The sequence below is a fragment of the Talpa europaea genome, assembly GCF_964194135.1.
Source record: "Talpa europaea genome assembly, chromosome: 7".
NCBI lineage: Eukaryota > Metazoa > Chordata > Mammalia > Eulipotyphla > Talpidae > Talpa > Talpa europaea.
Genome location: NC_140074.1, coordinates 44403633 through 44416641, shown reverse-complemented (window position 1 = coordinate 44416641; position 13009 = coordinate 44403633). Strand labels below are relative to the sequence as shown.

General features: G+C 39.1%; 1 protein-coding gene across 1 annotated transcript in view; it reads right to left on the bottom strand.

Moving 5' to 3' along the window:
* Window positions 1-11233, bottom strand: part of VPS13A (vacuolar protein sorting 13 homolog A) — a gene marked incomplete at its 3' end in the record, with an annotated part of 180645 nt that extends 169412 nt beyond the window's left edge. Inside the window, exon 1 of the mRNA XM_084236962.1 lies at window positions 11039-11233. Within this exon, the coding sequence (XP_084093088.1) occupies window positions 11039-11138 (100 nt within the window). The 5' untranslated portion in view covers window positions 11139-11233. The remainder of the gene's footprint in view (window positions 1-11038) is intronic.
* Between the last annotated feature and the right edge of the window lie 1776 nt (window positions 11234-13009).

Here is a 13009-nt window from a genome sequence, read left to right as displayed (position 1 = left end):
ACTCATGCTTGCACCATTTTTCACAATGGTCAAAAATTTCAAGTAACGACCCAATTAATGTCTATTGACAGATGAACAGAAAAAAATTAGGTAAGTAAGAAAAGAAGGACAGGAGGGGGAGGAAGGAAGGGAAGGAGGGAGGGAGAAAGGAGGGAGTAACAAAGGAGTTATTTAGTCTTAGAATAAATGCAATTCACACATAACCTGTAACATAAAAAAACCCTGAACACATTATTCTAAGTGAAATAAGCCAGACACAAAAAGACAAACACCACTTATATGAGATACCAGAAGAGTCAAATTCATAGACGGAGCAAACAGAATGGTGGTTACCAGGTGGTAAGGGGAGGCAAAATAATTCTGCTTAATGGGTACAGTGTTTCAGGTTTTTAAGGTGAAAAGAGTACTAAAGATGGATGGCAGTGGCTGTTGTGAAACAATGTAAATGTAAATGCCACTGAAATGTGCATTTTAAAATGGTTAAAATGATAAATTTTATGTTGTGTGTAATTTAGCACAATTTTTTGTGAGGGAAGGGGGAGAAATACTTTCTCAAGCAAACAAAAACTGATGGAATTTGTAGCCAGTAGACTTTCTCTGCAAGAAATGTTATCAGAGAGAAGAAAAACCATACAGGTGAAAAACTCTGATCTGTAAGAACTTTAGAGAAGGAATAAGTGAAGTGAAAATTAAGCCTTCCCCCCTTATTCTTTTAATGGATAACCATTTAAAATAATTATAGCAATAGTGCATTGGGAAAAGTACAGCTTTATAAATAAGTGAAATGAATGAGAGCAATAATAACGGATGGAAAGGAATATACTTTTATAAAGTACCTCCACTAAGTGTGAGACAATATAGTGTTAAAGTGAACATAACATCATTTTAAATGTATACTGTAATTCTAAGGAATCAAAAAAATAATATAATTGATATGCTAGGAAAGGAAAAAATTTTAAGTCACATAAAAGGTTCAATTAAAACCTGAAGAGGAAAATATGTTAAAGCAAAGTTACATAACAAATAAAGATAAAAATATGAGTGATAGTGGCCTCCCTGGTGGCGCAAGGGGTTAAGACGCAACCCATGAAGATGTCCAGTCTGTGCAGCATGAGTTGAATCCCTGGCCAGCCAGGGAGCAACCCACATGGTGCAGCAGATCTCTCCAGTCTGGTCCGCTGCTCCCCTCAGCTGTGTATTTCAGTCAATCTGCCTGTTCTGTTCCCCACTATGTCTCTGGTGGATCCTCTTACCCTGCCCCCCCCCAACACCTGTGGCCTGTACCCTAGCTCTTGTATGCATAAATCTTTTTTTAAAAAAATATGAGCAATAAATCCAATATCCCAACTATGTCAATAATCACTTTAAATGTGAAAGATGTGAATATACCAATTAAAAGACAGCAAAACCTAGCAGAGTAGATAAAATAACAAAACCCAACCATCAGGTATCTATAAGAAACCTATTTCAAATATAAAGACACGGATAAATTAAAAGTAAAGGAACTTAACATTTATAAACATTTCATCCAATGACAGAATGTTACCCAGTAATGGGCTCACTGCCCAACAAGCACAGAAGCTGATTACTATGACACCACGTTTTGAAATAAGCTTTATTGCAAATCAAATGCAAGGAGGCAGGAGAAAAACTAGTATCTGCCTCCCGGGTTAAGAAAGGGAGTAAGGTTCTATAGATTTGGGGACTGAGGTTTTAAGAACAAAGGAGTTCAAATTTATTCACTAAAAAGTAGTTTAGGGGCAAAGGAATATAGATTTGGCTGAAGTTCAAAGACTGAATACATGGCAGTCCATGCAAGAGAAATATGAAGAGGCTTTTTTCAGATAACTGGAGTTTTGAATTTCTGTTGGTGGGGTTCTTTCCTCTGAGTAGTCCCTCTTTCTCTGCATTTGCAGCCTCAAAGGATTCAAAGAAGGTGAGTTACTTATGCACTGCAGTTAACTGTGTCTCACAGAGATGGTTAGATAAGTTTTTTGTTTTGTAGGTGCTCTAGGATCTGAGAGCAATTTAACCATTTAACATTGGTTATAAAAATACATATTCTTCTCAAGCTCACATGGATCACTCACCAAGACAGATCATACTCTGGGCCATAAAACACACCTTACAAATTTAACAGAATAGAAGTCAAAGTTTTTTCTCAGATCACAACGAAACTACACATCAGTAACAGACAGAAACCTGGGTAACACGTGGTCAAAGAAATATCAAGAGATTGAAAAGATTTTGAAACAAATGAAAACAAACCTTATCAAAATGTGTGGGATACAGTGAAACAAAGCTTAAAGAGCAATATAACAATGAAGACATATTTTAAAAAAAAATCTAAAATCAATGAACATGCCCAGAAACCAAGGCAGAGAAAATCACATCAGGAAAATATCTCCCCAAGGACATCCAGAAAACAGCTTCCTATCTTAAACATCATCTATCAACTTATCACCAGGGGATGTCTGATCACCCATGCACAAATATTACAAAAGTCTACGCCTTATCGGCTGGGTTCTGCTCAACCACTATCTTGAGCTGACACTTGAGCTCCAATCATCCTGATTAGTGAGGAGGTTTCAACAAACATAACAGAAAGCACATTATGACTAACACCCTTGGCCTGCGAATCTAAATTAAGATTGTCACAGTAGGTCTGAGAAAGAAAGCAGTCTTGCTCAATCCATAGATATAATCACAGAGCATAAAACAGAAATATACCACAAATGATAGATCAAGACAAAACCTTGTGGAAAATTCCTAATGCAACTGAAATAATCAAATTATTGAAGACTTCAGAACAACAATCTATATGGTACTTAATGAAATTAGGAACACAATGAATGAATAAAATGAGATATAAGGACAGAAAAAAGAGAGGAAAACATCTCAACATAATGAAGCCATATATAAAAAACCCAGAGCTAACATCATATTCAATGGTGAAATACTTCAAGTTTTCCCTCTAAAATCATATACAAGACAAGGATGCACTCTCTCAAAACAGTTATTATTCAAAACAGTACTGGAAGTCCTATCCAGAGCTATTAGGTAAGAAAAAGAAATAAAAGAAATACAAACTGGAAAAGAAGTAGTAAAACTATCATATTTGCAGATGACATAGTATACATTAAAAAAAAACTCTAGAGACTCCACAAAAAAAAAAAAAAAAACTATTAGAGACAATAAATCAGCACAGTAAAATAGACTACAAAATAAATGTGCAAAGGTTATGTTATGCTTCTTTATGCAAACAATGAATTAGAAGACAAAGAAATCAAGAAAACAATCCCATTTACAATCACATCAAAAATAAATACGTAGGAGTAAACTTAACAAAGGAGGTAAAAGATTTGTGCAACAAAAACTATAAGACACCTGCAATAGAAATAAGACACAAAGACATGGAAAGATATTCACTGCTCTATGATCAGAAGAATTAACATTGATAAAATGTTCATCTTACCTCAGCTGCCCTACCCCCACCCCAAACAGAGATTTAATGCAATTAGGTCAAAATTTGAATAGTTTCCATAAAATACATAGAAGAAAATATAGGCAAAACACTACATGACATGCACATCAAAGACATCATTACAGACACAGCACCCAAAGCAGTGATAGTGAAGGCAAAGATAAACAGCTGGGACTACATCAAATTAAAGAGCTTCTGCACAGCAAAAGAGACAATAACCAAAACAAAGAGAAACCCCACCGACTGGGAGAACATTTTTGCACACAACACTAACGATAAAGGACTGATCACAAAAATCTACAAAGAGCTGACGAGACTCAACAACAACAAAGAAAATAATCCAGTCAAAAAATGGGCAGAAGAGCTAAAAAGAAGCTTCTCTGAAGAAGAAATGCAAATGGCCAACAGGCTTATGAAAAAATATTCAACATCACTTGTAATCAGGGAAATGCAAATCAAAACTACAATGAGATACCATCTTACACCAGTGAGAATGGCACATATTGAAAAAACTAGCAACAACAAATGTTGGCGAGGATGTGGAGAAAAGGGAACTGTCCTGCATTGCTGGTGGGAGTGCAAACTGGTCCAACCACTATGGAGAGCTGTGTGGAGATTTCTGGACCTACTAAACATAGAGCTTCCATATGATCCAGCAATTCCACTCTAGGTATTTACCCAAAGGACACAGAAACAGTAATTCCAAAGGGCACCTGCACACCTATGTTTATAGCAGCATTATTTACAATAGCTAAGCTATGGAAACAACCCAAATGCCCAAAAATAGATGACTGGATCAAGAAGATGTGGTACATATACACAATGGAATATTACTCAGCAATCAAAAAAGATAAAACACACGCAGTTTGCAGCAACATGGATGGAGCTTTAAGGGATCATGCTCAACGAAATAAGTCAGAAAGAAAAAGAAAAATACCGGATGGTCTCACTCATGACAGGAATTTAGAAAACCTAAATAAGAGACCAGGAAAATTACCAATCAATACAAAGTAAAAATCAAAATCAACAAGCAACTATAAACCAGAGACACACTGGGTGGGGGAGGGGGGAGTGGGAGATGGGAGGGAGCAGCGGGGAAAGGAAGGACTAGAGTCAAAATAAGGGGGGAGGTGCAATTGTATGGGGAATATAACCAAAATGAAAATGCATACATTGTGCAAAGATGAAAAAAGACTTAAGAATTATATAAAATATTTAAATATAAAAAAATAAAATAAACAGGACTTGGGCGACACTTAAAAAAAAATTTGAATGGTTTCTTCAAGGAAAGAGAGCAAACATTATTGAAATTTGTATGGAAAAGTACTAAATACCCCAAATAACTGAAGCAATTCTGAGAAAAAAAAAAAAGAATGGAGATATTACACTCAGACTTCAAGTAACACTACAAAGTAACAGTAATCAAAACATTACCTTATTGCAACAAAAATGGACACACAGATGAATGGAATTGGGAATCAAGAAATAAATCCATACTTACATGGATGATTATTTTATAAGAAAGCTAAGAATAGACAATGGAGAAAGATAATGCTGTTGGGAAAATTGGACAGCCACATGTAAGAGAATAAAACTACACCACTATCTCACACCATATATAAAAATTAAATCAAAATGGAATAAAGACTTGGATGTAAGATTTCAGGGATATCTTTGGGGAATCAACTATAGTCACAGGTGAACAAAAGGAAATATAAACAAACGGGACTAAATAAAATGAAAAATCTGCACAGCAAAAGAATCTATCATTGAAACATAAAACACCCTACCAAAAATGAAAGGATATCTGCACATCACACACTTGACAAAGGGCTAAAATCCAAGATCTACAAAGAACTCACACAATTCAACAAAACAAATAATCCAATCAAAAATAGGTAGTTCTAAACAGACACTTCTCCAAAGCAGACATGCAGATGGTCAGCAGGCACATTTAAAAATGCTTATCATCATTTATCATGAGGAAAACACAAATCAAAACCACAATGAAACCATGCTTCACACCTGTGAGAATGGTCCCTATAAGATCAGAAACAAATGTTAGTGAGGGATGTGGTAAAAATGTATATGAAAAACAGTATGCGTTTCCCAAAATATTAAAAAAAAATAGATAAATGATTCAGCAATTCCACTCCTATCAGTCCAGAGAAGGCAAAAACATTAATTTGAAAGGACATATATACTCTTACATTCACTGCAGCAATACATATATATATATATATATATATATATATATGATCAAGATATAGAAACAACTATGTGCCCAAACCCAGATGAGTGGATTAGGAAGATGTGGTATATATACACAGTGGAAAACTACTCAGCTATCAAGAGAGAGAAATTCATGCTATTTGTAACATGGATGGAACTGGAGGTTATTATGCAAAGCAAAATAAGTCAGAAAGAAAAAGACAAACACCAGATGGTATCACTGATATATGAATTATAGAGAAGTAAAATAAAGGGTCAGATAAAATCAAACCAATAACAAATGTTAGAATTCTGATTGTAGAATTGAGGTTACCAGAGTTGGAAGAAGACAAAATGAGGAGTACCATGGACTGTGGTGGAGGTCTTTTGGTGCCTTGCTGGTGGGTATGATGTGGTAACATATTCCTGAAGGGTGTGATTCTGTGCCTCTACATCATATACAATGTTGTCAACAACTGTTACCTCAATTAAAAAAAAAAAACAACTAAGGAACAAAAAAAACCTCTGAAATGTGACAGCAGAACTGAGGCTACCAGAAAGGTGGGGGGCGGGGGGAGAAGGGGGTTGGGATCAGAGGGAGATGGTTCAAGGGACTATGGTGAAAATCTTTGGTGCCTTAGTGGCAGGCATGGTGTGAGCATACCTTCATGGAGGTGTGAATCTATACCCCTGACAGACAGTGTTATAAATCAATATTAAACATGCTTAAAAATCAATAATCTAAGCTTTCGCCTTAGAAATCTAACAAAGAAAAGCAAATCAAATCCTAATAAGAAGTAGAACTGAAATCAATTAAATTCAGTCTTGAAAAATAAAGAGAAACATCAATGAAAACAAAAGATGGTTCTTTGGAAAGAGGAAAAAACTTAGTAACTCTCTAAGCCAGATTAACTAAGGAAGAGACACAAATTACTAATATCAGAAAGGAAAGTAATGACCATCACGTCATTACTAGTGGTACAGACATTAACAAGATATAAAAAAATTAACATTAACATGCCCACAAATTTTACAATTCCTTGAAAGATAAATTCTATCAATACTCACAAGAAGTATTCATCTGAATAGCCCTGAATCTATTAATTTTAAAGAAATTAAATCAATAATTATCTTTTTAGATGAAAAGAATAATGCTCAGATGATTTTACTAAGAGTCCACCAAACATTTAAGAAAAATGATACTAATCACTTACCATCTTTTAAATGGAAGCAGAAAGACTACCTAACTCATGTGAGGTTAGCATTACCCTGATACCAAAACCAGATAACAACACTGTAAGAAAGGAAAACTATAGATCACTGTCTTTGATGTACATAAATGCAAAAATTCTCAGCAAAATTAATCCAACAGTATAAAAATTATATAGCATGACCAAGTGGGATTTAGTCCAGATGTAAATTGCTTGTTCAACATTCAAAAGTCAATTAATGTAATCCATTACATCAACAGGCTAAGAAAAATCCTTATAACAGATTCAGCAAAATCATTTTACAATGTCCAACACATATTAAAAAAAAAATCAGCAAACCAGGGAGAAGTACCTATTTTTTTTTTTAAAGGAAAAAAACAACAACAGAATACTGAATGACTCTATGGATAGGGGGCAGGGATGGGCTAGTGCCAGGAAGAATTTTCTGGGTTGATCATGTTCTATATCTTGACAGGATTTGTGCTACACATGTATTTGCACATAAATCCTTCAAAGTACATGCAAGACTTGTGCATTTCCTTCTATATAACATAAATATGAATGCTAAATGCATGGATAGGTAAAAAGAATGTAGAGTTAAATATTGATAGTATTTCATTGATGAATAAATCAGTTTGTTTACCCATTCATGTGTTCATGGATATTTGAGTTGCTTCCAACTAGCTCATTACTTAACACCAGATACAAAAATTAATTCAAATTAAAGACTTGCTAAGATGTAAAACCATAAAAATACATAAAAAAAATATAGGCAATACATTCCTAGACATTAATCTTCAGAGAAATATTTGGGGACTCAACTACTATAATGAGGGAAACAAAAGCAAAAATAAAGGGAACTACATCGAACTAAAAGTATTCTTGTACCTCAAAAGAAATCACCACAAAAAGATACTTGCACATGGATATCTATCAAGGGGTTAATTTCCAACGTGTAAAAAGAACTCCTATAAGTCAGCAACAAAAAGACAAACACAATCAAAATATGGATAAAAGTCCTAAAAAGGCACTTCTCAAAAGAAGACATACAGATGGCCAATAGGCACATGAAAAAAAATGGGAAAAAAATGCTTACTATCACTTTAAGAGAAATGCAAATCAAAACCACAATGAGATATCACCTCACATTTGTGAGAATGTTCTATAACAAATATTAGTGAGGTTGTCGAGAAAAAGAAACTGTTGGGGGGGGCTGTAAATTGGTGCAGCTGCCATGGAAAACATGAATGAAATTCCTTAAAAAAACTGAAAATAGCAATACCATATGACCCAGCAAAAGCACTCATACTTATCTGAAGAATACAAAAGCATTATTATGAAAAGACATCAAACTTCTATGTTCAGAGCAGAATTATTCATAATAGCCACGACAAGGAATCAACCTAAATGCCCACTAACAAATGGATCAAGTAATTACTGTATGTGTGTGTGTGTATATATATATATATATATATATATATATATGCTCAATGGTGTATTGCTCAGCTATTTAAAAAAAAAAAATGAAATCTTGCTTCCTGCTACACGGATGGAACTTGAGGTGATTATGCTAAGTGAAGTCAGAAAGTGAAGCCCAGTAACTAAATGGTTTTTCATTCATTTATGGAATATAAATAACCAAAGAAGATAAACTGTCAAAACACCAAAATTAACTCTGACTCTAAAAACAGGGTGGTTACCAGAGGGGAAGAGTGGAGGAAGGAAAGGGAGTGAGGTTAAATGTGATAGTGTCTATGGCACTGACACCCTGATGGTGGGTGAGTGAAGCATATACACATATAGATGTGAAGCTGTACTCCCCCAAAGTAGTTTTGTAAATAAATGGTAAATCAGTAAAACTTGTTCAAAAAAATTTAAGAATTTAAAAGGGTGACTAACAATTTTTGAATAAAAAGGGAAAAAACAATGTAAAATGAGCACAGGATTTGAACACACTTCACAAGTGAAAATATAATACAAATAGCAAAGAAAATCATGAAGATGCTCAACATCTTTAATCACCAAGAATATGCAAATTCAAACCACAATATTTACCGCATGCCTGTTAGAAAGGCTTTTTAGTCATCTCAATGAAAATACTAAGTACTAATGAGGGCTCAGAACAAACTCAACTCTCATGAAATGCTCATGCAATGACAAAATGCTATGACCACTGTGAAAAGCAGTCCTGAAGTCTCACATATTCTCTTAACATATGACCGTGCAATCCCACTTTTCAGTGTTTACCCAAGAGAAATAAAAATTCATTCACAAAAAACCCTGTTATAAGTGTTTATAGCAGCTCTATTTATTATCAATAAAAACTGAAATGTCCTTCATCCAGTGAGCAGATAAACATTTATAGTAACCATATAATAACACACTACCAAAAATACAGGCATGAAATACTGTTGGACACAAGACATGGATGACTCTCAAATGCCTTGCCTTTTGTATAAGTGAAAGGAGTGAAGTAAAAGAGAGTAGGCCCCAAAAGCTGCATACCATACAATCTTTAGAGTATAAATGAAAAAGGCAAAACCTTGGAGACTGGAAACAGATTTAGTGGTTGCTGATTGGGTGGGACTACAACAGGACCAGCAGTGGGAATTCGGGGGTCTTGATGGAACTCTTCTGAATCATGATTGTGATGGTGGGTTCATGCCTTTTTACATTTTTTTTTTTTGCATTTGTCACGACTAAACTGTATATCACAATTTTACTATATGTAAATTTTAAACAAATCCGTTGATTTACACTCCATACAAACCTCTACCTCAAATGTACAAAGAACCTTCCGCTACAGATCAAAGCACACCCAAAACATGACCTCCTTTTGAGATAGGTGTTAACAAGTGTTATTATGTTCACTTTCCAAGTGAGAAACAGTACAGACTGAACAACATGCAAGTTTCTGGTATTAGTGAGAGATGGTGAACTAGCACAGGTATCTCCAGTTCCTACAGACTCTTCACCTAGGCGCTAGATACTAACAAGCTCAAGTTTCAAACTAAATTGCCAATTAACACTTTCAGAAAAGAAACATCAAGCATTTTAGAAGGCTGAAAGCATATATTCAAGAATAGTTTTTATATATATACATATATATATATATATATATATATATACACACACACACACATACTATTTACAAAAAAATTAACCCTCACTTTGGCCCAGGGAGATTCGTTTCAAGAAAAGAACTAATTTCTAACCGGTGTTTCAAATGAAGGTATTTAAAAAACAAACAGGTGGAAGCACTGAAAAAATGAGGCTCAAAAAAAAAAAAAAAACAAAAAAAAAAACAGCTACACCAGCGTCAACGACACAAAGTAAAGCTTCGGTCAGCATCTAAGCAACCTTTAAGTGCACGCTCCTCCCGGCCTTTGGCAGGGCTGAGACGTCGGCTGCACAGCGCAGCGAGTTTCCCAAAATATTCAAGTCATTCGCGCTGACCCATTAAATCCGTCTCACAGGCCCTAAGTTGTAAAGTGAAATCACACAACCGACCGTTTGAATTGATCTGCACGCGAGCTTCCCATGTTGTTATCAGCGAACTCAGGCCAGCAGCCCGGAGTCCCGGGGCGAGGCCCGAAGGGGGGAGACCCGAGCGCCCCGGGGTTGGCCACCCCAGGAGGCTGCGGGGAGGAAACCGAGGGCGTCTTCGGTCCTAGCGCCCGGGCTTCACGTGCGCGGCAGCGTGCGACCGCGCCGGGGCTCTCCGGGCTCCGTCACAGCCCGAGGAGGGGACTGCCAAGGCCTGGCACCCGCGCGGAGGTGCGCCCCGTCGCCCCCCGCGCCCACACAGCCGGACGGACGGCGCGGGGCAGGAAAGGGCACCTGGTCGGGATTTGAACTCCAGCACCTGAGCGCCCACCTGAGCGCCCACCGCGTCCCCTCAGGCTCTCAGCTCAGAAAAAGGGGGGCTCTCACCCCGCCCCCAAGACCCCTCCGACTCCTGCCCCCAAATTTAAACTCGCCGGCAGTAGCCCCGGAACTGCCGGGAGTTTTACGTCATTTGACCCCCAAGAAAGCAGCGGCAGGTGGCGGCTCCCGGCGTTCCCGGAGCCCCAGGCCCTAAGAAGGCTGGGCCGGGCCGGGGAGCAGAGCGAGGGACAGCGCGTCTCGTTACCTCCCCAGATGCCCAGAGAGAGCTGGGACTTGTCCAGGTTCACCACATAGTCCCCCAAGAACCGGTTCAACACGTCGACGACCACCGACTCGAACACCATTTTGCTCCGCCGCGGGGGGCTGGGCGGCCGCTCCCCGCGGACCTCCTTCCTTCGTCTCCCTGCCTCGCCCTTCCCTCGAGACCGCTCGGTTCACCGGCTCCGAGGTGGCCGTGACTGGCGCGCCCCCCGTGCCGGACGCGCAGCCCCGCCGCGAGCCACGCGTGCGCAGCCCGGGGCGGAGGGTGGAGGCGGAGCGCGGCGCCGACCGGGGCGCGCCGAGAGGGGAGGGGACAAGGGCGGCTGCGCGGGCTCCGCCCCCAACGCCGCTCCTTTTTCCGGCCGGCCCCGCCTCCCGCCCCATCGCCTGGCAACGGGACTGTGTGGGGAGCGGCCTGATTTTTTCCGGCCACGCCCCCACCGGCCGTCCAGGGTCGGGACTGGTGCCGGGGTTGGGGCGGGCGCTGCTTGGGCGCGGCGGTTACGCCCAGCCTGGAACGCCCCTCTCTCGGCTGAGGGGACGCTCACCACCCCACGCGGGTCTGGAAGTCCTGTGCCTGCTTGACGCGTGGGCGGGTTCCATCCCTTCTGCTGTTAGGAGGGAGGCGTCGGGAGGGGTGTCGCAGGAAGCAGCTCCCTATATTATTATGGGGTTCGAGGTAGAAACCTAGGCATTGTCAGCTTCGTGGGTCTTGCCGGCCTGGGTGTCTTGTCTGGATGCTGTGACTGACCCGGCCGGCCCACTAAGCGCAAGGTGAGGACGCACTACCTGCGGGTGGGGTGACTTCACTTTCCCCGCTGCAAATCCTGCGGGGGAAATAAAGAGTAAACTAGGGATTGCAGTTCCACGAGCCCCCTTAGCTGCAGCTGAGATACACCCTTTTTCTTGGTCTAGTTATATACACTGAGCTACCTTTCATATCCCATAGTGTCTGTCCCTTCCCCTTCAGTTAGTGAACCGGTCCGGAAAGTGCTGAGCGCTCTCCACGACATATTGCAGGCGGTTAACCCCCTTCACCGAATGACTAAGCTAAAATAAATAAAAATTGTAGCTCTTTCAGCTCCCTCCCCACCCAGTTTGGCCTCATGTAGAAATAGGTCCAAAGGTCTGACTTCACGGAGACACTATGTGAAGTTTGGAGAACTATAATCACCTTCTGAAGGATCTGGGGTGTAGGGGTGTACTTTCAACTTTTTCCCTTTGCAAGGCAAATAATGCCTTTCTGCTAGTTCCTGTATCATGTTAAAATGCAATACTTTTCGTTCGTAGTCACACAAACTTTGTAAGGTTTATGACTTGATTCTGCAAATAGAATGTCTGGCAAAAACTGTAAAATCTTATTTTACGTGAGTTTAAAAATTACTTTCATTTATTTTCAAATTTGAAGGAGCTTTATTAGGTTACCAATTCAGTATCTTTTTCTTAAAGATAGTGAAGCCAAGATGTTAAGGATTTCCCAAGGTTACGTAATGTTCTGTAGAAACAGCTGGAGCCTGTACGTCTGACTGACCCCACTCCACCATCCTACCAGTTTTCCTTGCATTTGGCTAGACATTGGATATCTATCACAGAATACCTGTATGGGGCAACTATCAACAATACAGGCTAAAATGCCCAGAAAATAGGAAAGCCTTATATAATGAGGTATCTTGTTATTGCACTGTATTAATAAGAAGTCAAATATACAGTAGTTACAAAATCCCATTGCTCACCATATAGTTAATGTACATAAACTTCCAGAACTCACTTCAAAAAAAGAAAATATTAAGTATCTTGCAAACACTTCACACTAGTTTCCTACAATCCAAGAAAATCCTGTGGAATCGGAGGAGGGAGAATGCGCTGCTGACAAATTAGTGTTATAAGTATTTATTTTTTTTTAAAGATTTATTTTTATTTATTTATACAAGCACTGGGTACAGTCAGAAGCGCG